This window comes from Myotis lucifugus, unplaced genomic scaffold (assembly GCF_000147115.1).
Source record: "Myotis lucifugus unplaced genomic scaffold, Myoluc2.0 scaffold_35, whole genome shotgun sequence".
NCBI classification, from domain to species: Eukaryota; Metazoa; Chordata; class Mammalia; order Chiroptera; family Vespertilionidae; genus Myotis; species Myotis lucifugus.
The window spans coordinates 1,475,472-1,499,157 of NW_005871083.1; the positions used below are offsets into that span (position 1 = coordinate 1,475,472).

Genomic DNA, 23,686 nt, shown 5'->3' on the forward strand with positions numbered 1-23,686 from the left:
GCAGTTCTAGAATGTCCCCTTAATGGAATTGTACGGCATGCTAAGAGTTGCTCTTGACCCGTCCCTTCCCCCACAGGAGAGCACATTCAAGCCTCCAACTCATCAAGCTTCACCAATGAGGAAATACTTCAAAAGAAATAAAAATGCTTTGATTTGTATGTTAAAATAATACCTATTTCAATAGGTTGTTGTGAGATTCAAATGTAATTAGGTGTCTTAAATGCGTACTTACTTTAAAACCTATAAATGAATGTCACTATTGTGCCTACTCTCTGTTCTCCACTGTGCAGCCAGATGCTCACCTAAAAATGCAAGCCTGACCAAGACACCTCATCAGCTTCATTACTGACTGCTTCCTGAGATCAGCGCCCTCTACTGCCCCCAACTCCCTGCCCCCACCCACCTTATGTGTCAGCCTCACTGCCCTCTGAGCTCACAAGGGCCTTTTGTGCCCCTGGGCCTTTGCATATGCGCTACCACCTCTATATGGAAAACTCCACCCTCCTTTCAAGATCCAGCACAAATGCTGCCTCCTCCAAGAAGGTGTGGCTGGCAGGTCACAATTGCTTATATCTCTGTCTTCCTTAACAACATCTTTTGCTTTTTTGCATTTATCATGCAAATCACACATAGTTTCTCAAGGCCTTTTGGCCAAGATCAAGTGTATCATGCAAATTACTTTATTCACTTGTCCAAGTGGAAGAGGTAAATTGAATTATTGGTCCATAATTCCTCAATGTGCTAGAAGAATGTTCTACGAGGCTTCCCATGGCCTCAAAGAGTACTTCCTACCTCTTGACTTTGGTCATGTGACTGGCTTTGACCAATGGGCCTCTGCCATGGCCAGCTCACCCTTAGAGGACTGGGCACAGAATGAAGATGTGGGGAGAAGAATTGAATCCAACCTGCAGCTTGGAGGCCAGCCCAGCTGAACCTGGTATAGATCAGATAACACCACCCCTCTCACCTCTGCTGATTTGCAGACACAGGAGCCAGTTATCTGTGGTTTGTTACTCAGCATCACTGTGGCAATAGCTAACTGTTACAATGGCTTCATCACCTCATTTTAGGACAAGCATCTATAAGCAGGAACCATGTCTCACTTCCTCTGTCTCCCCAGGGCTGATAGCTGAAGGGAAAGATGTTTCAGAACGTCTTGTGCAATAACGTACTGTTCACTTCAGCCATGGGGAAGAGAAGACAGAAATAGGAGTCCAAGCATGACGGGCTTCTTTGGGACAGCTTAGGGGTTCAGAGCATGGGTTCTGGCCGCTGGACAGCCCCGCCTGAATTCCAGCAGCTTCCTTGAAGGCCTGAGCCTCAGTTTCATCAACTGTAAAGTGGGGCTAATAATAATGTGAACCTCACAGAGTTGTTGGGAGGAGTGAATGAACTAATGGAGGTAAAGCTCTGGGTATAGTGCCTTGCACATTGCTAGCCTTCCCCACCCCTACCCCCCCCCCAAAAAAAAAATACTACCTAAAATTGATCTATTGGAGAGATGCAAGCTAACCCAAGAACTGTACTTAACACAGATAAGAACTGAAAATACTAGTTAAAGGGAGGTGTCCTTTGGCTCGGGAAGTTTTAGAGCATGAAATATGCAGCTCCAGAGAGAAAGGCTTAGCATGAGGGAGGGAAGGAGAGCCATAGGAAAGGGAAGTCGAGGTGACCGTGTCATTCCAGATGGCTGGGCTTTCAGCCATTACCTCACTTCTCCCACATTTCTAGAACTCTCCACTTCACTCCTGTTATGATTCGAGTCATGGACAACGCAACTGTGAACTCAGGGGATTGAATGCACTCGGCTTCTGGTGTAGGTTTCCTCTGTTGCCTACTGGTAAACAGAGGCAGATTCATATGCATTATTATCCTCAACCGTTTCCTTACCAGTCATCTTGTGATTGCTCTCATTACTTGAGGAAAAAACCTCTACTTTCTATACATCCCCAAGGAAATTTTCACTTTTTAAATACCTGCAAGCAAATAAAAAAGATAAATTGGAATCAGAATAAGGCAAGAATCAGAATAAGAAGCTGGGAAAATTCCTTGACAAGTGGAATGAGGAAAACTGAGACAGATAGTTAAACAGCCGAGCAATTTACAGGCAGACAAATCCAAGGTCTTATCTTCCCTAAGTAACCAAGGACACTTAGGAGCGAATAGTTTACACATTCCAGGCCGTGCTGGGGCAGACCCGCCTCAGTTCCGGTCCCTCTTTGGTGACACTCTCTGGAGTCTCCCTAGAGCTGCATATTTCATGCTCTAAAACGTTCCTTACTACAAATACATATATTATGTAGCACTGGATTGTAGTCTAAACTGACCAGAGAATGGCCCTGACTCTATATGCTCATTTTGATGAATCAGCACATCATCTGGAAAGGACACATCTGAAAAGCTGATGAATATTCTAGAGATCCTCCCCTGAGACTCCTCTAGAATTCCTGCCTTTAGAAACAGATAAAAACCCTAGAGACTAAGGCACGGCACCCCCCACCCCACACACACACACACACACCCTTCTTTCTTCAGGCATGTATCTTTGCTTTCATTCTAAAGGTTCCCAGGAGACTTGCAATCAGGGGAGCAGCAGGCAGCAGCAGCTTGTCCCAAGTTTACCCCCTGAACCTGTCTCCAAAGGCCCTCCTTTTGCCGCTGTAACTTGTTTCCTGAGTCCACACAGCCCAGCTGGCTCACTTCTGGCTCTGTGACTTTCCTTCTTAAAGGGCCAAGGCAGCCTCACCTAGGCTCACTCCTGTTGCTACGATCTTGCCTCTTCGATCTTAATCCATCCCTTGGTTTCACTGCCCCAGCTTTAATAAACGTACTCTCAAAATCACCTGGACTTATATCGTGAAATCTTTCCTGCACAAAGTCAAGAACACACACATTCCAGACCATACCAGGGCAGACCTGCCTCAGTCCCAGTCCCTTCCCACTGACAATACAAGCTGTTCGTTAACCTAAAAGAAGGCAAGAAAAATGGGGAGGGGACAACAAAGAAGAGATAAGAAAAATTAAAAACAAATAGCAAAAATTCTAGGTTTTAACCCAGCTATATTGATATTGATATTAAACATAAATGGCCTAAACATGCCTATTCAAATGCAGAGATTGTCAGATAGCATAAAAAAGCAAGGCTCAACTATCTTAGATGTAAAGATATAAATAACTTAAAAGTAAAGGGATGAAAAAATGTATACCATTCAACACATACTAATCAAAAGAAAGCTGTAATGGTGACATTAGTACCAGACAAAGTAAACTTCAGAACAAGAAATATTTCCAGGGATAAAGAGGAACTTATCCTAATGATAAAAAGACTAAGCTTAAAACATATTGCTGTGTTGGGGGAGGAAAAAGGATAGGGGCATATCCACAATGGACACAGTAACAATTTTAAAGACTTATGACCAAAGCTATAATGATATGAAAAACAAAATTATATAGCATTAGATTATAATCCAAAAAGTATAGCAGAACTCTCTGCACTATCTTTGAATTTTTCTATAAAATCTAAAATCATTCCAAGTTAAAGACTTACTAAAATCAATCAATATAATTCATAACCACTGACTAAAGAAGAAAAGCCAGATGATCACTTCAATAGATTGAGCATTTGACAAAATTCAACATTCAAGCATGATTAAAAAAACTCACAGTAAACCAGAAATAGAAGAAAACTGCCTCAACATAATAAAGGGCAGACTTGCGAAAGTCTACATTTAACATCACAATTAACAGTAAAAGTCTCAATGTTTCCACTTAATATCTGGAAACAGATTAGGATGTCCACTTCGCCACTACTATGCAACATTGTAATGGAGATGCTAGCTAGTGTAATAAGGCAAGAAAAAGAAGTAAAAGCCATCCAAATTGGAAAAGGAAAAATAGGACTCTATTTGCAGACAACATGAATGCCTATGTAGAAAATTCTGTGGAAGCTACAAAAAGGCCCTAGAACTAATAAGTAAGTGTAGCAAGATTGCAAGATACAAGATCAAATACAAAAATCAATTGTGTTTCTATATATTAAAAAATAAAAATAAAAATTTTAAATACCATTTACAATAGTATACAAAATATTAAATACATAGGCTTTAATCTGACAGAAGATGAGCAAAACCTATACATTAAAAACTACAAATGTTGCTGAAGGAAATTACAGACCTAAATAAATGGAGAAATACATTGTATTGATGAACCATAATTTGGGTATTTCTTGAAATACCCAAATCAAAATCCCAGCAATCTTTTTATTTGTTAGAAATTAACAAGCAGGTCCTAAAATACATATGAAAATACAAAGAATATAAAACAGACAAAACAACTTTGAAAAAGAACAAAGTTAGATTTACATTCCTGTTCAGGATTGTTATTAGAAAACAAAGCAAAATCGTGTGTTACTGGTATCAAGAGAGACAAATATGTCAATAAAACAGAATAGAGAGTCTAGAAATAAACCCACACATACATGGCCAATTGTTTCTACAAAGGTGCAAAGGCAAATTCGATGGGGAAAGACAAGTATCTTTAACAAAAGGTGGTAGAAAATTGTATATGCTTATGCAAAAAATTACCTTTGTTCTATACCTTGCACCATGTACAAAAATTAACTCAATCACATCATAGACCTAAATGTAAAACTGAAAACTATAAAACTTCTATAGGAAAGCATAGGAGAAACTTTGTGACCTCGGGTTAGGCAAGGATTTCTTAGCTACAATGTCCAAAGCACAACCCATAAAAGAACAAAATGATAAACTGGATTGTTTAAAGCAAATATTATAACACGGAGTTACTGGGTTTACAATGTGTCTAGAAATGATAGATGTGACTACAACAACATTTAGTGTGGGGGAGGAGTAAATGGAAATATATTGTTGCAAGGGTCCTTTATTTTCCTGAAGTAATTTAATATTAACTCTCAGTAGGTTGTGATCAGTTAAAGATGCACATTGCAATCCCCAGAACCACCACTGAAAGCGATGGTGTCTGCCACGGCCCGGGGAAATGCTGAGCAAAAACGGAAGAAAACAGCATCGCATCAGGGTCCAGTCCTGAATCTATAAAGAAAGGAGCCCTGGCCAGTGTGCTCAGTGTGTTCCTCTCACATCGATGTTTCTCTTTCTCTCTCCCTCTCCCTTCCTTTCCTTCTAAAATTCAATTAAAATATTTTTTTAAAAAAAGAAAGAAGGGAATATAAGAAGAACAAAAAATAAATATGCACAAATGTGAATGATGAGTTGATGGGTTCTTGTTTTTTTCCCCCTACTGTTCTCCGCCCAACAAAAATGTTTAGAATGAGCATGCATTACTTTAGGGCAGTGGTTCTCAACCTTCCTAATGCCGTGACCCTTTAATACAGTTCCTAATGTTGTGGTGACCCCCAACCATAAAATTATTTTCGTTGCTACTTCATAACTGTAATGTTGCTACTGTTATGAATTGTAATGTAAATATCTGATAGGCAGGATGGTCTTAGGCGACCCCTGTGAAAGGATCATTCGACCCCCAAAGGGGTCGCGACCCACAGGTTGGGAACTGCTGCTTAAGGGGGAAATGTGCACAACAAGAACATGGAAGAAATATGAGAGGGAAGAGGAAGGGAAAAAGGGAGGAAGGAAACGCATCTGATGGAGAATCTGTAGAGCAGAGAGAGGAGGGACTGCCCGGCGTCTGTAAGCCCCAGCTTCCCCAACCTCTCGGGCTCTGTCAAAGGTAGGACAGTGGCTGCCAGATGATGTGAAAGAACAGGGCATCCTGTGAACTTGGAGAAGGAACGTACCTGTGAAACAGGGCACACCTATGGCCGAATGGTCTGCCTCATGAACTGAGGGTAGACGAGCTATTGCTATCTGCTTATTCACTTCAAACTACCACCAAACCTACCTCTTGCAGCCATGCGAGCATGCCAGCAACGACGGGATGACGTGTTTTGGGTGTACACCCACGGCCTGAATGGGGTCCCAGGGGCAGCCCCCTTGTGGCCTGTTTCTGAGATTAATCAAAATGATGGGGAACTGGGGAGATTCCACCTCCTCACAAGCGCTAAGGAAGGGGCAGGAATTCGGACCTCTGAGTCAGCTTTGCTGACCGAGACTGGAACAGGTCAGCGGAAGAGAAGGTCACAAAGTCCCCACGAGTGACGTGTTCTTGCTCCGTCTGTAGAAGGAGCCAATGTTGGCAGGGAAATGGCAGCTCTCTTCACAGAAAGCCGTCTCCGGCTTCCCAGAATTCTTAATCAAAACAGAACACCATAAACGCACAAACCTTTCGAGGGTAACTGCTCTTTGCTAACATTTCCCACCAATAAATTAAAGTCATCTGAGCGAGCGCTGGCTCCTTGGCCACTTGATGAGGTCTCTGTGAGGAGCGCTGGCTGACACTGTGGCTGACGGACTGGTTCTCCCTTAGGAAGCTGTGATCGGCAGAAGACTGAGATCCTGACAGCACATCATGGAAAGACAAGCCAGCCCCTTGTGCGTACCTGGAAGACGTGTCCTGGCTAAAACACACCATGAAATGGGCCTGGGTTCGAATCCTTGTCATAGCACTTCCGTGCTGTGTGGCCTTGGGAAAGTCGCCTCCCTTCTCTGGGCCTCCCTCTTCTCATCTATAAATGAGGACGGTCAGCATGGTCTACCTCTTAGGGCTGAGTAGAGATAAAGGGGGGGATTATGAAGTGCTTAGTAACTGGTGTGTAACGGTCAGTATTTAAGAAACGGCAGCTCTTCTTTTTCATATTCAAATATAGATTCTCGGCTGTGTGTACTTGACCCAAGCACATTAGCTCCTTAGATGAATCACAGTCTTGGCCGGGAGCCAAGACCCTGAGCACCGCACACCGCACCCTCAGGTCAGCGGGGTTCATGCACACCCCTGCCCGGTGACATCACAGCAGGACCTGGGAGGCAGGGGACTCCCAGCTCTGCCACCTTCCCTCCCTGCACCTTGGTTTCTCCATTTGTGACAGGACAGGACTCGACAAGCTCCCTCAGAACTTCTCCACTCTGTCTCCGCTCTCCCAGTGAAGAGCAGAACATTCAGCTCAACGTGCGAAACGTGCGAAACGTGGAGTCAGGCTGAGGAACACGTGTGCCCAGAGAAGCTGAAGTCCGGGTGGAGACGTGCACTTTGTGAAGGAAAATGGCTTTCGCAGTTTAAATGTGACTGACTTCCTGGGTCCCTGCGAGCAGGCTGCGCTGGGATCCACACGTCCGCAGCTTCCGGGCTCCCACAGGCTGCCTTATTCAAAATGAACCTGCGCAGGGGTGGGTCCTCACGATGGATGAGCAGGGTCCTTCCTGGCTCTTCCAAGGAAGCAGCGGTGACCCCTGAGGCATGCAAGGCGCACTCTCAGGAACTCTGAGAAGTACAGGGAGGCAGACAGACAGGAAGGAACCAGACCCAAAGCGCCCGCCCCCGGGGCCGTGGTGCTGAGCCCACCATCACCTCCACGTGAACCGCGCACCAAGTGAGGCCAAGCGAGCTCCAACAGAACCCTCTGTCTCTGGGCCAAGCAACACCAAAGGGAGATTCTGATGAGTCAGAGAGGGGATGCCCGCGGTTATTTTTCCTTCCTGCTGTTGTTCCCACTTGCTCCGGGCTGGCCGCAGGCGGAATGCAGGAGGGAGACAGTGAACTTGGCCTTGGGCAGGCACCTGAAACTTCAAAGAGTGGAAGGCTCTTTCTAATCACAGATCTGTGGTCCCAAGATCATGCAGGTCCTAGCTTTTCCCACACTCAGTGCTCTCCCACGTGGCCCCGGAGGCAGACAGTGGCAGGAAGAACATGGCAGGGCAGGGCACCAGGGCCCTACCCTCTGGCCACCGAAGGGGGAAGGAGGACATCTGTTAGGGGAGATGGAGCGGGGGTGGCACCAAGAAAGCGACCCCAAGGAAGTGGTACCCAGACTCCCAGGCTCACCCCTGAGCTGCACATGCATGAAAGTTTCAAGCGATATTAGAAAATGGTTTTGAACTGAACATGAAAATACCAAGTATCAAAATTGGCGAGACGCAGCTAAAGCCATGCTTATAGGGACATTTACAGCACTTGAAAAAAAATTAAGAAAAAATAGGTATTCCCCAATTAAATCTTAACCCACAATCCCACTTTGAGAACCCAGAAAAATAAGAGTAAAATAAATCCAAAGCAAACAGAAGGAAATAATAAAGATGAAGGCAAAAATCAATGACATTGAAAACAGAAAAAAAGAGAAAAATCAATGAAACCAGAATCTGACACTTTGAAAAGAGCAATCCTATTTGACAAACCTCTAGCAAGACTGACAGAGAGAGGACACATCGACCAGTATCCAGAATAAAAAGGTGCTACCCCCAGAGAAGCCCACACAGACATTAAAAGGAGAATGAGCGGACACGTTGAGCATCTCCATGAACATAAACTCACAACATAGATGAATTAGAACTATTCCTGAAAAGCCAGATGACCAAAACGCTTCCAAGATGAAAGAGATTATCCAACAGCCCTTTATCTACGAAGGAAATTAAACACATAGTTAAAAACCACCACTCCCCACAAGAAATCCTCAGGCCCAGATGACTTTGCTGGTGAATTCTACCAAACATATAAAGAAGAAATAACACCAATCCTACACAGTGTCTCTCAGAAAATAAAAGAGGAGGGAATACTTACCAATTCATTTTCTGAGGCCAGTATTATTCTGAGACCTAAGTGATGTGAAGATAGTACGAGAAATGTGTACGGACCACAGCACAGCATAAACCTAGACCCAAAAATCTTCAACGAGTGCTAGCAAATTGAATCCAGCTCAATATAAAAAATATATTACAGCAGGCCTAAATGGAGTTCATCCCAGGAATGCAAGGTTGCTGGAGTAGTAAAGAAACCAATCAACGCCACCCACCATATTAATAGACTGAAGAAAAAAAACAAACACATGATCATATTAGTTGGTACAGAAAAGCATTTGACAAAAGTCAATATCCATTCATGATAAAAACTCTCAAAAAACTGAGAGTAGAAGCACCCCGGCCAGGTGGATCAGTTGGTTGGAGCGTCTCCCATACACCAAAAGGTTGTGGGTTTGATCCCTGATTGGGGTGTGTGCAGGAGGCAACTGATCCGTGCTTCCCTCTCACATCGATGTTTCTCTCTCTCAAATCAATAAAAACAGTGAGGATAAAAAACAGTGAGAGAAAAAAAAAAAGTAGAAGGGAACTTCCTTAATCTGCTGAAGGATATCTATAAAAATTCCACAGCTAGCATTCTACTCAATGGTGCGAGACCAAATGTCTCCCCTTAGGATCAGACACAAGGCAAGTATATACATTCTTACCATTCCAATAACACACTTTATTGAAAGCCAGTGAAACGTTACAAGAAAAGGAATTTAAAGGCCTTAGGACTGAAAAGGAAGAAACAGTACTATCCTTCTTTGCATACATCATTGTCTATGTAGAAAAGCTTAAGGAGCCTATAAAAGAAGCTTATAGAAATAATGAATTTAGCAAGGTCTCAGGATGCAAGGTCAACATGCAAAAATCAATCATATGTCTTTATCCGGGCAATAAACAACTGATAACTGAAAATTTAAAAATAATACTGGTTACAATAGCTCCCCCGAAATGAAATACTACAGGAATAAAGCTAACAGGACGTGCACAAGATCTGTGTGTTTTACTTTGCATGCTCAGTAACTAAGCACTCGCCACAGTATTGCTGTACCTGGGCCCTGCTCTCTCCCACTGACCGTGAGCTCCACTGGACTTGTCAAAATTCTCACCTCCTCTCGTTTTTTATCTCCCTGCAACTACAAGAAAAACCTGGCCCCGAGTCAATGCTCAGAACGGTCTAACAAATGAATAAATGCACTTGAAATGGACCCAAGATCTGATTCTGGTAAAGATTAATAGCAGACTTGGGGCAAGTACTTCTGCGAAGCAGGGAGAGGGCGACAGGCTGTTTTGTGATGGTGGAGACAGACTGGCCAGAGCAGCGTGACTGGTGATAAATCCTCAGCACAGAGAGGTCTCCTTCGCTATTTACAGCAGGAAGAGCAGGCTGAGAAGGCCCTATAGACATGCTTATTAAGTATCAATTAGGATTCAGGCTGGAACCACTCAGGGTTTGGAAAAATGTTTTCAGATTATTTTCCAAGTGTTTGATGAAACCCCAAAGACATTTTTCCCAGGCATACTTTCCCAGAAGTTGGAAACCGTACATATTTAAAAGAGAATTTAATCCTTAGGTTTAGGATCTGAGTGATGAACTCATTGCGATGGAATGGCGCACGATGCCACGGCGGCCTGCACTCTCTGTATTTTAAAAGCAGAATTAGATACTTGCATTTCGGGTGCATGCAACTGAATCTCACATTCTCAAACCAGTACTTGAATTCCAAGAGGGAGCAGACTTGGCAGACGTGTCCCTCAGTTATTGGAATCAAGATAAGCCCTTCCTTGACTTGCAACAGGACCAAACTGCGGGCCTTGGAGACCCCAGGACCCTTGGTGGGGGTGGGAGGGGCTCCAGCAGCTCCCTGGGCTGGCGATACCAAGCAGGGGAGACAAAAGGGAGAAAATGTTTCTAAATGTAGAAGATTTAAAAAAATGCCCGTTGTAGAAAAATTGGAATATACAAATGGGAAGATTGGAAAGAAAGAGAAAAAACAAGCTACAGAGACAACCCCTGGTGATGCTTCGGCTGAGGGTATCTGCTCTCAGTTCTTCTGTCCTGGGCTTTGGGAATTGGCTTCAGGGTGGCAAATGTGTGACTGACATGAAAGGGGGAGCTGCGACATGAATCGGCAGTTGGCCCCTCAGGTACAGCTTCAGGCCTGGGTAGCCCTCCAGTTGGGCAGCAGGTGAGGAGTAGCAAGCCAGAGGGCGGGACTTGGAGACCAGGATCAGGATTCCTGCCAGATGCACCTGTCACTCACACATACTTGCTCCAGAAAATGTGGGCGCCAATTTCTGCACATCTCACAGAGGTTGTAAAAATGGGGGCAAATTAGGGGAGAGAGGGTGTTGGATAAAACGTGGTGACTGCAAACTACTAGCTAAGCTTCCGTTTCCTGATCTATAAATGGGACCAAGCCCGCCCCACTCCTAAGATTCTGGCGAGGATTAGGAAGATATTGTTGTGCAAAGACTCAATGTTACCTGCCTGGCAGTTAGAAAATGGTAATCATCGTTCCAAACTATGAAAGGTGGAGCTGTGAGATTAATCAGCTGTTGAGATTTATCATTTTGAAAATAATATTTTAGTGGATACACTGCTATTAACACTGGCAAACTCTGGCTATATCTCTGTGAACTTGAATCCCCTTTTTGTGAATTTCAATACCAAGTGACTTGGAGGACATCGAAAGGACTGCATTCATCCTGACCAGGCCCCGTGGCTGGCATCCCCGCCCTGGCTGGTGGGAGTGGAAACTGGTACAGCTACTTTGGAAACCTGTGTGACAGAGTCTACTGATGTGCACCCAGGAGACACAGGGCACACGTGCGCCAAAGACAAGCGGGAGAACCTTCATAGCTTTACTCATCGCAGCCCCAACTGGAAACGACAGGGTCCATCAACAATAGGATGCATCCATACACTGCGGTCTGTTAATATAATGGAGTGCTGCTCGGCAATGAAAAAGAACAAACTACTGGGACAAATCGCCGCGTGGGTGGGCTTCAGAGAAATAATTCTGCATGAAAGATATGAAGAGTGCATACTGGAGGGTGCCATTTACACGAAGTTCCAAATAGTCAAAACGATCTATGGCAGCGGATCTCAACCAGCCGTGGTTTTGTCTCCGAGGAGACATCGGGCAATGTATGGAGTCATTTTTGATTGTCACACCTGGGCAGGGAATGATACCAGCGTCCAGTGGGTCGAGGTCAGGGATGCTGCTAACATCCTACAATTCGGGGAACAGCCCCCCACACATGGAATTATTGGCCCCAGATGTCCACAGTGCCGAGGGTGAGAAACTGATGTATAATAGACGCCAAGTACTGGTCACCCTTAGGGATGGGGGTAGTGACAGGGAGGGAGCTCGGGGGCCCGGGGTGCTGGAAATGCTTTATATACTTACATGGATAAATATGCAAAACCCATGGAGCTAATATGTACGATCTGTGCACTTCCCCGTATGTAAGTCATACTTACACCCCTGGACCCAAACCCAGCCCGGCGCTCCAGCACAGTCATGACTCCTGGGTAAGTGTTTTACATCATCGTCCTCGCCGCGGCTCCCACTTAAGTAGGACGAGACATTTTAGTCAATGTATCACTTTTACTCAAGGGAAATTAAAGGGTTTGGTTTTCGGGTATTCCAAGTCAAATATGAACCATATGAACGTGCAGACTCATGGTAGCCGCTTCGTTTTTTTCACAGTATTTTCCAAACCACGGCTGTCGCGGCGAAAGCGAGAGCACACAGCATCTGGAGATCACGGCCCCGCCCACCCCAGGTTTTATTGCTCTGGCACCTCAACTCCGAGAACTCATCATTTCCATGAAAAGGGGGCAGGACCTGGCCCACTCCTTCTTGCTCAATCAACCGCAAACTTGTTGGGGGGAGGGGGTGCCAGCATTGCTGGGTGTTCAAAGACCAGTGGGTCACCTGCTCAGTGGGCCAGGAGGTCAGCTGGCTTGTGCTCAAGTTCTGAGCCACAACTTAATTCCATCCAGGACTGCGTCAAAGTGACGCTCTGGCCAGACCCTGCCACTACCTTGCTGTGGCTCTGGCTCCAGGAAGGGTGAGCTCTGAGGCTTTGAGCCAAGCCATGAAGAACTGTCCGCCTATTTATTCTATTTTTTACAGTGAATCTTATTTTCCCTTTGAGTCGAATTATATACTGTCGCCATTAGGACTAGCAGGACCGAAACACTGAAATAGATTTGGTTTCAGAAGAACAAGGCTCACAAGTCAGCGTGCATGTGGGTTCACAGTGCAAGCGTCAAGCACTGGGGACTTACCCCGAGAAGTCAGGCGCCCCGCCGCCTGTGAGCGTCGTGCAGGCCGAGCAGACGAACAACTCCAAATTCCCAAAACGAAATTTCTAAAACGCAAACCATACAGAAGTAACAGACCTTCAGAACTGCAGGGTCAACACTGTTTCAGGAGAGATAGAACTCCCGGAGAGATTAGGGCAGCGGTTCTCAACCTGTGGGTCGCGACCCCTTTGGGGGTCGAACGACCCTTTCACAGGGGTCGCCTAAGACCATCCTGCATATCAGATATTTACATTACGGTTCATAACAGTAGGAACATTACAATTATGAAGTAGCAACGAAAATAATTTTATGGTTGGGTCACATGAGGAACTGTATTTAAAGGCTGAGAACCACTGGATTAGGGGTTAGTGTTAGCAATGTTGTTCAGTGGCTGGTGGTGACCAAGGCCAGCCTGGTGCTCCGAGGCCCCGTCACCGTTTGTGCTGTGTCCCTGGGAGGACCAGGCTAGACCACAGCGCTCCCCTGGGCACGTCCTGCCCTTCCTCCTCCATCTCCTTTGCTTCCCACAGCCTCACCCCTCCTGTGCTCTTAACTGGCTGTTAGAGAATTGAAGCATCGCGTCGTTTGCTGTATTTATTAAATTAAGTGCCAGCTTTCTTCTCAGTTGAATTGCGAGTGAGTTGAAGTTTTATCTTTGTTTCTTTGAAAACAAATCTTAGGCTGCTCCAGATCTTGGGTTGGATGCAACCTTGGGCTGGGCCTGTCTTGGACGGGTTTGTTTGTCCTGCGCCCGGGTGGCTTTTAGTTTTTAATAGAAGTCCCATTATAGCTGTGAAGAGTCGTCACAGGAAAACGCAGCCGCCCCGGGTTGTGCAGCTGAATCAAAGGAAGACAGTGGGAGGAGTGGACTTTCCTCTGGGTAGTCAGGACCGCTCCCTGTGGCAGTCCTGCCGGGTCACCCACCACCCAGACACACCTGTTTTTTAGTGGAAATTCAGCCAGTAGCAAGCATCTCTCTACTCTGGTGGCCCTGACCAGGCAAGAGACAAAGCCCAGCTGTCTGAATGGAACAGAAACATCCAGGACTACCAAGATAACAGGAAGTCAAATGAGGGGACGGCAAGCAAGGTCAAAGGTCAAGGCACGAAAAAAATTCAAAAGGTGAGTTGCCAGAAACAAGGCCCCAGCCCCAGGCCGGGGGATGACACCAAAGGATCCATCGGTTTCCAGGGCTCACTGAGCCCCAGCACTGTGCTGCTGACAGATCACACCCATTCTCCAGCCTAATCCTGTTCGATCTGGTGGGGCAGTGCCACCTCCACCCTTTTATGGACTCTGGGCCACCTCCCCAAGGTCACGTGGCTGATCACTGCAGAGGAGTCTGGAACACAGGCTGTGTGGCTTCTGCACCCAGTTCGTAATCATTTCATTACATGGTTGTTTTTGTTCAGTGCTACAAGCATTGGGAGTTCATCCAGATTTCCCCCTTCGGTTTCTCTGCAATACCCACCAGCCCGTCTGCCACTCCAGTTTCCTCCCAAGGACCAGGAGCTGAAAGGGGCAAGCAGGCAGGCACCACAGGGATGCGGGCTGAGCACCTCGCACAGCAGGGTCAGGGCTCCAAGCAGACTGAAGCCCGCACCATTCCCAGCTGCACACAGAACAAAGTACCCATGGTGCGGTGAGGGCCAAGTGCCTGTAAGGAGCTCAGAAGTGGGCCTGGTCTGTAGGAAGCCCTGTTTTTTCATTTTAAACATTTTTAAGTGGTTTTTTAGAGAGAGGGAGAGAGAGAAAAACATCAATGGGATAGAAACATCGGTTGCTTCCCACACACACCACAACTGGGACTCAAACCTGCAACCTGGGTATGTGCTCTGACCGGGAATCGAACCTACAACCTTTTGGTGCACAAGATGACACCCAACCAACTGAGCCACACCCGCCAGGGCTGTAGGAAGCCCTAGGTCAGTGATGGCGAACCTATGACACGCGTGTCAGAGGTGATACGTGAACTCATTTTTTTGGTTGATTTTTCTTTGTTAAATGGCATTTAAATATATAAAATAAATATCAAAAATATAAGTCTTTGTTTTACTATGGTTGCAAATATGAAAAAATTTCTATATGTGACACGGCACCAGAGTTAAGATAGGGTTTTTCAAAATGCTGACACGCCGAGCTCAAAAGGTTCACCATCACTGCCCTAGGTCTAAGCCACTGTGAACATCTTAAAAAGAATACAAGCAGGCGCACCCCAAGGGTGGCCACAGAGGACTGACTGCTGTGAGTCGCTGGTGCCAACACACATGGACATGCTCCAGGTCGCGAGCCCGGGGTAGAGGACTCCATTGGAGCCTGCGCTTCTCTCGCTGGGAGGGAGGGCCCCGCAGTGCAGGAGCACTTGAAACCACAGGACACAGGGGATGTCTTCCTAGAAAGTCAGTGCTACTCATGGCAAAGTTAATGAACACCTTTCCAAAAACAGACTAAAGTTTACGTCACTGCATCACCCCCAGGAGGACCCAAGCGAGGGTATTTGCTGGAACGTGGGAGGCACGGGAGCACCACTTGAGGCTGCCTGCGATAAAAAAGGGCAGGACGCAAATCTAGCCCTAAGGTCGCAGAAGCTGCCTGAGCAGCAATAAATAAGTGGTTGCCTGAGCAAAGGAGACAGACTTATCAACAGCACCAAGAGTCCAGAGCCAGCCCCGCTGACAGAATGGAAAAGGAACGAGGATGAAGAACCAATCCTCACATCAGGAAGTAAGTCCACATCTTACAAGAGACTTCCAATCATTTTTTCAAAGCAGAGCAATGCTTTTTTCTTAAGTCACATAGAGCCCTAGCCAGTTTGGCTCAGTGGATAGAGCATCAGCCTGCGGACCAAAGGGTCCCGGGTTCAATTCTGGTCAGGGGCAAGTACCTCAATTGCAGGCTCCTCCCTGACCTGGGCCCTGGTCGGGGCTTGTGCAGGAGGCAACCAATCAATGAATGTGTTTCTTTCTGTCTTTACTGCTCTCTTCCACTCTAAAAATAAAAAATAAAAATAAATCAATGGAAAATATCCTCAGGTGAGGATTAAAAAAAAAGAAATGTTCATTTTAAATCACATAGAGCAGCAGTTCTCAACCTGTAGGCCCCTTTGGCAGTCGAACGACCCTTTCCCAGGGGTCACCTAAGATCATCCTGCATATCAGATATTTACATTACAATTCGTAACAGTAGCAACATTACAGTTATGAAGTAGCAACGAAAATAATTTTATGGTTGGGTCACAACATGAGGAACTGTATTTAAAGGGCCAGAAAGTTGAGAACCACTGACATAGAGAATCCCAAAATACTCAAAAAGCATGTGAAGAGATTTGCTTTCTTTGAAGGACAGATGAGAAACCCAAGGTCAGGATCACCAGACCAACCCGGTAATCTCAGGACCACCAACACTTTGAAAACCATGCAGATGGCCCACAACAGAAAACAGAAAACACACTCCGGATGGGTTTAGATGTAAAAAAAAAAAAAAATCACACACAAAACAATAACAACAAAAAACTTCTATGCACAGACACGCCTCCAGCGGTTCCTCTGGCAGAATATGTGATGCTGCCTCAACATTTCACTTGTTAGAAAACAAACAATACTTTCCCAATGAATGAGAAGTAAGACTTCAGTGGGAGTCTATTATAAAATGGAGCTTACAAGAAAATGAAAATATTTTAGACGACATCAGTGTGAAATCCGAGTCAAAACCAAAATAATTCCCTCGAACCACAGCAGCCAGGATTGCGTTGTTTCCTTTAATCAAATACGGTGACTTAAAAGCGTACTTCCCGTGTCTCAGAGGAAAGACCACTTGACCAAATGCTGAGCAAATCTGTACTTAGTCAATTATACCTAATTACCATCAGTGAGGGTACAGTGGGAGACATGACCAAATGTGTGAAGCGAAATGCAAGTACCAGTGAGAAGTAAACTCACAATTAAATCCCATTAAGGGGACACACACTTGCTAACTAAAACAATATACCCTTTCATGTAAAGGGGGTGGGGAGGGAAGGAAAGAGAAAGACCGGAAAAGGGGACCAAGCATTTGTTCACTGGTTCATTTGTTCATTCCTGAAAAGAACAAACATTATCACAAGGTGCAGCTAGGGGCTAGGAAGTGAATTTCATTTTCAAGCAAATAAATTTTCCTCCAAAAGATAGAAATAAGATGGGAATGGTCAGACCAGAAGATGAGTAACAACACTTAAAAAAAAAATCCTAGGAAGCAAGAGGAAGCGTTTGCTGAGGAAAAAGCGTGCCCCTTGACCATCTGCGGTGATTGAACTTAAAGGAAAAACACAACGTTGCATGTGGAGCTGGCTGTTCATGTGTGGCCTTGCCAGGCAGGAACTATTTTTAAACCATTCAGATTTTGTCTAATGTTTTCTGAGTCCACTGGCCCGCAGGAAATTGGTGTAATGGACACACTGCCCTCACTAGGTCGTATTCTTTGTTGAGCTGGAGAAGTGTTAGAAAAGCCTTGGGTCTTCGTCTCCCCTGAGGGAGGTGGCCAGACCACACAACCAATGATTACTGATCCCTGCAAGTTAGCGGGGAGCTGTACAAGATCAAACTCACTGGTTTAATCGGTCAATTCAAAGCAACTGACTTACACGGCAATCTGTTTTCTAACCAGTCGGCCTGGTCAAGTAGAAGCAGCCAGTGAGAGCCTAGGAAATTTCCACTAAGTAAAAGACATAAATGGTGCAATTGCTGATTACAAAGTTCCTGCTCATGTCGCCCACACATTAGATCATGATGAGGTGACTACACTGAAAACAAAAGCACAATGCTGCTCTGAGCCCCTCCGGCAGCTGAACTACGGTTATTCAAATAGGACAGTGAAATGACTGCCATTTCCCCCCATTGGTTTTTAGACAGAATGAAGGGACCGAAGGAGGGGGAGAGGGAGAGAGAAACATTGATGTGAGAGACATGGAAGGATTGTCTCTGTATGTGCCTTGACCAGTGCCAGGGATCGCGCCTGCATCCCAGGTACATACCCTTGACCAGGAATCAAACCTGTGACCCTTTGGTTCGAGGGCTGACACTCTAACCACTGACTGAGCCGCACGGGCCAGGGCATGACTGCCATTTTTAATTCTGAGTGGAACCCAGAGTAGCTCACGCACTTTCCTGGTTATTGGGCAAACAATACACCAACCAGTTAAACCTCATCACATTCTTCCCTGTAAAAGAACTTCCAAGTCTTGTAATAAATGACATATTAAAGAAAAATCTCTCTATAATATACTTCTGACGATAACTCAGCATTCACATTAGTTTAAGGACTATCTATAAGGATGTATCAAATGCTAATGAAGGAAAGTAACTGAATTTATATCCACACACCAAGGTTAATGGGCGAAGTTCTACATGTAAATGACCTAAAGTCAGAGAAACTCTATGAGACTTGCAAAAACCCTACACATTGCAGCACAAAATACTAAACATTGAGTTCAAAGTTTTAAGAACCGGAAACATGGATAAGTCCACAATTCTCTCGGGACCCTAGGAAGTGCTGGATTTACTAGCATGATCTGATTCTCTATCCGAGAGCCAATCATTCACTCCAGGGACCAGATGCAGATAATTCTTAATCCCAGGCCAGCATCTCCTTGCTATGTATTTTGTCCCTTCCTGAGTTATGTGCTTCTGTCTGCAGCTGGGTGTGCTGATCCAGCTTAAGCAAAACTGGGAGGCTACATTTGTCTAAATACATGGGAGTTGTCAGGTGGTATGCAGGCTCTCTTTCAAACAAAGCTAGCTTTCACCTCTCAAACCCAACATCCTCACATGCAGGTAACAGCGGAGCCCTTTGCAGGCTACCACACGGCTGAATTTAAAAGCCCGGGCATACCAGTGGGGACAGCACCTCAAGAGTGGATCAGCCTTAGCTGGTTTGGCTCAGTGGATAGAACGTCGGCCTGCGGACTGGAAAGTCCCAGGTTCGATTCCAGTCAAAGGCAAATGCCCAGGTTGTGGGCTCAATTCCACCATGGGGGACATGCAGGAGGCAGCCGATCAATGATTCTCTCTTATCATGGATGTTTCTATCTCTCTCTCCCTCTCCCTTCCTCTCTGAAATCAATAAAAATATACTAAAAAAAAAAAAAGAAAGAAAGAAATGAGTTTGTGGATTCAGTTGGAACTCCAAAAGCGGATATTAAAAATGTCCACAATAAAAGTGGAGTTTAAAAAAAAAAAAGTGGATCAGTGTCACTGCACAGCACATGTTGACCGACACGGAATGTCCCACTGGACTTAGTTCATCTCTTCCACTTTTGAGAGACTTGAGACCTTTCAAAGGAAGTTTCTCAATACGTCAGTCATTTCCAACATATCTTGGGCTTGACACAATATACACCTTAGCAATTTAAAAATTATGTAGAAAGCCCTATTTGAGGGAAAACTTCTCATCTAAACACACAGGATGTGTTTTGAGACTTGGAAGCAGGTTGTGTAGCAATAACGGCCTTCTTTGGCCTCTTGTTCGATTCCTGTGACAGGCATCCGGGTCAGACGGCCCCGTTCTTGAGGGCGTCAGTCTCATAACTTTACATCTGAGGAGCCACGTTATCCTGCTGGGAGAGGACGGCCAGCACCATCGGTGGAGGCTGAGTGCCTGCTCAGGACAGATCAGCGTTCCCAACAGGAGAGACCGGATGACAGCATGACAACCCTGAACTCAACGAAGTGCTTCAGAAATGGGTTTCATTTCATCTTCAGCTGGGTTATTGCTGGTGTGAGTTGCTTCCCCCAAAGTTAATTGGGCTTCCAAACACTTGCACGTTATTTTAATGAGAGGCTAATTGTTACAGGACTTGTAAGTTGGCCGCGTGAATCGGAGTAGGGTCACAGCAGGGTGAGTAGGCCGAGTGGCCAGTGATAGGACTGTAAGCTCTGAACGTGGGAGGTGCACAGGCTACGAGTGGGAACACCAGGTGGCAGGAGGAAGAGCTTGGGAAGCAGGCTCAGACCATGTACAACTGCTTGTCTGGAGATCCAAGGACATTTCTATGACTTGTTTGCATGGAGCGAAAGCGCGGCACTAGTGGCACAAGAGCCGCGGGGGTGGCCTGAGTGTGGCCATCCCTCCTCTCCACCTCTTCGGTCTAGGAAGGCTTCCTTTCCACGATGCGAGGGTGGCATCCGGTGTTAAGATGCCCCAGTGGCATACAAAAGATGCTAGGCCAATCAAAACCCACCACTTTGGTGACGCTGATAATGCAGGGGACTGGGGGCGGGGCGGGGGGGGGGCGGGCGGGGACAGACTGGGGGGGTTAGACACAGCACAGAAACAACTGAGGGAGACTTCACCTCCCCTTTTCTGCTATTCGAAGATTCGATCCCATTTACCCATCCAGTTCTCACTTGGGAAACATTAACCAAGCATAGACTGAGTCTTGGCGCTGCTCTCTCACACACGTCAGCTGATCCAAGAGCCTGCATCCCAGTCGCTGGAAAAGGCACTCAGTCAAAGAAACACCAAGCACAGTGTTAGACCAACTTAGTGATTTTTATTGATGGGCGACAACTTGATATCCTAGGCATCACTAAACTGTGTACAACTGGAGACGCGGCATTAGAGAAGAGCAGGCAGCAAAAGTAAACAGAGTGGACTTGAGATCAATCTTCATTATTTTGCCCATATTTCATTATGTGTACACAGAAGCATGAATGCAATTTGAAATCTTTTCATGGCAATAAAGTTACAATCACCCATCTATGTGACTAACACCTTAACTCCAAATATTTGATCTGTAATGTGTGAGTAAGCAGTTTCTCGTCACACAATTATTAAAATGTGTTGGTTTTTTTTCCTATTAGAAACCAGCAACTCATTTTTTGTGTTTATTTCTTTTGAAGAACTATTTCTTCTCCAATAACCGGCTCATTTTTATCATTTATCAAAAACTAAAGGGTGGGGGAAGAAAGTGTGATGGATTAAAAAATTCATTTTTTAAGGAAAGATAAAATTCATTTTCACAAATTTACAAGTGTCGTTGCTGGTGCAGAATTCATCCTACTAAGCAATCAGACTGGAAATCAAATGCAAGTTCCCGTCCAACTCAGGAATCAGCATTATTTCAAAATTATGGATTTTTGTGTATTTTCTTAAATCAAGCGACAGTCTGTTTCAACCAAGTGATTTGATTTGGAAGTTAGAAGACACCATAAACTATGTTGTGCACAAACCCAAGGCATCTCCTTTTCATTCTAGCCCATTTTTGCAAAAGGGAGGAAGAGTTTCTCTCTAAAGAGCCACTAAAGAGAGGAAAGAAGTCAGTGAGAGTTGGTGTTCTACAAGCAGGTGTCGGCACACACAGCGCACAGGCGGTTACAGCAGGTCCACTCGGCGGTAATAGAGGAGGTAGGCTGTGCGGTCTGCAGCGGGCTTCACCACCTGGTATTGGTTAATCACCTTGACCATCTGGTCATCGATGCGCAGCCAGCCATTCAGACCAATCTGGAAGACGTCCGTAGTGTAGTGACCACCCGTCGCACTGCTGCCGTGATGGTAGACCACTGGAAGAGAGGGCCCGGTGGGCGACCCAGTGAGACAAGCACTGCACATCAACAGCATAAACACACCCACCAAAAATCAGACTACCTCCAAAAATCTGTCTTGTGAGACACTTACCAAAATAGGTGGGAGAGAGAGAACTTAATGACACAAGGCAGTTTATTCAAACACAAAGACCTTAAACAATTTACAATAAAAAGATATACATGTACATCTTAACATCTTTTAAATGTTCAATACGTCACAAACAATAAAACAAATCCTGATAAAGTAGGGTTGTTCCATTTGTCAGCCCTTTAGGCAAGGTTATCGGCCAGCTGAATATTTATTTTTAAATATATTTTATTGATTTTTTACAGAGAGGAAGGGAGAGGGATAGAGAGTTAGAAACATCAATGAGAGAGAAACATTGATCAGCTGCCTCTTGCACACTCCCCACTGAGGATGTGCCCGCAACCAAGGTACATGCCCTTGACCGGAATTGAACCTGGGACCCTTGAGTCGCCAGGCCAACGCTCTATCCACTGAGCCAAATCAGTTAGGGCATCAGCCAGCTGAATATTTAATACTTTAGAGAGAATGCTGGAAATTAGAACATGAAAGACACCCCTAGAGAGCCACAATATAAAGTAATCAACATCTGAAAACATACCCAGAGACCTACAAAAAGTTCATGCCCTTGATCTAGCCAAGACCACTTCGAGACTGTTCTAAAAGAGAGTATCTGAATCTTAGACACAGATTTTATAACAATGAAAAAATGGAAAAACCTAAATACCCACTAGAAGGAATTAGTGAATTATATTACAACTAGAGGCCCGGTGCACGAAATTCGTGAACTGGGGGAGGGGGGGGGGGAGTCCTCAGCCTGGCCTGCTCCTCTCACAGTCTGGGAGCCCTCAGGGGATGTCTAACTACTGTGGAGGCGGCAGAGGCTCCTGCCACCACCCACAGCCGTGAGCCCAGCTTCTGGCTGAGCAGTGCTCCTCCTATGGGAGCGCACTTACCAAGGGGCAGCTCCTGCGTTGAGCATCTGGCCCCTGGTGGTCAGTGCACATCATAGCGACTGGTTGTTCCACCGTTCGGCCAATTTGCATATTAGCCTTTTATTATATAGGATGAGCGGAATTTTCATGGAACTGATTGTGATATAGGAATATGCTATATTACATGAAAAAATGAGAATCCTAAGTTTCTATGAAATATCTTCCATGATGACTCACAGCACCCACCTCACCGAAGGCAATACAAAAGGAAGGATGACAAAGAAGCTAGAAAACGCTAATAAAGACAGCCAGAAAAGCAAACACAACTGTTGCAAATAACTATCAAAAGAGATATAAAGCTTCCAAGGCACAAGAGACTCAGGCTATAGAAGAGAAAGAATGGGAAAAAAGGCCTAGAAGACAAGCTGGAACCACAGGGAGCTCCAGGCTCCCGGTTCTGGGACAGGGCTGTCCAGCACCCCCCTCACCCACCCCAGAGGGGGTTTCCTGTGCCTGACTGAGAAGCATGTGAGCTCAGGCCACCTTCTCATGCACAACTGACAGTGCCATACGGAGAGTTTGGGACTCCTAACCCAGCTGGGTGACTCCGTGTCACAGCCACTCCAAGCACCATGTACCACAGGTACCACACGGCAGCAGGAAAAGGTCACATTCTCAAAGTGCCAGGCTGGCAGCCTAAACCTACTCCTCTGTCTCAGAGACAGAAACGATCATGTCAAACAAGGTCTTATGTTGGGCTCAGTTTAGAGCCAAGAGGGTATTTTGTCAAATTCCAAGCACCAAATTTCAGGTAAAATACACATTTTCAAATGATTTCCTGACTTAAAAATTCCATAGCAATACCAATAGTGAAATCTATTCTTTATGTTAAGTGGCATTATGGCAAAATTGTGCCTGAGTAGAAACCCTTTTATCATTGCTTTAATAGGGAATTAGTGTACAAATTTACTTACCTGCAAATAGTCTATAGGTTCTGTGGCATTTAAAATTCTTATTTTTAACTCCTGGAGAAAGCAGCTCTGAAAAACAAAATATCAATAGCTCCGATCTATAAAAGCACTTACAGAGTCTCAGAGTAACAGAAGCAAAGACTAACAAGTCTCCACTCACAGAACTACCTAGTGGACCAGAGAAACAAAACTCCATCCTTTATTTGCATAAAA

The 23,686-nt window shown here is 45.3% G+C and overlaps 1 protein-coding gene across 1 annotated transcript in view; it reads right to left on the reverse strand.

Moving 5' to 3' along the window:
- Positions 1-20,487: 20,487 nt before the first annotated feature.
- The window catches only part of USP10 (ubiquitin specific peptidase 10), a 74,510-nt gene continuing 71,311 nt past the window's right edge, over positions 20,488-23,686 (reverse strand). Inside the window, exons 13-14 of the mRNA XM_023752547.1 lie at positions 23,477-23,542; positions 20,488-21,518 (exon numbers count right to left, since the gene is read on the reverse strand). Coding sequence (XP_023608315.1) covers positions 21,331-21,518; positions 23,477-23,542 — 254 coding nt within the window. The 3' untranslated portion in view covers positions 20,488-21,330. The remainder of the gene's footprint in view (positions 21,519-23,476; positions 23,543-23,686) is intronic.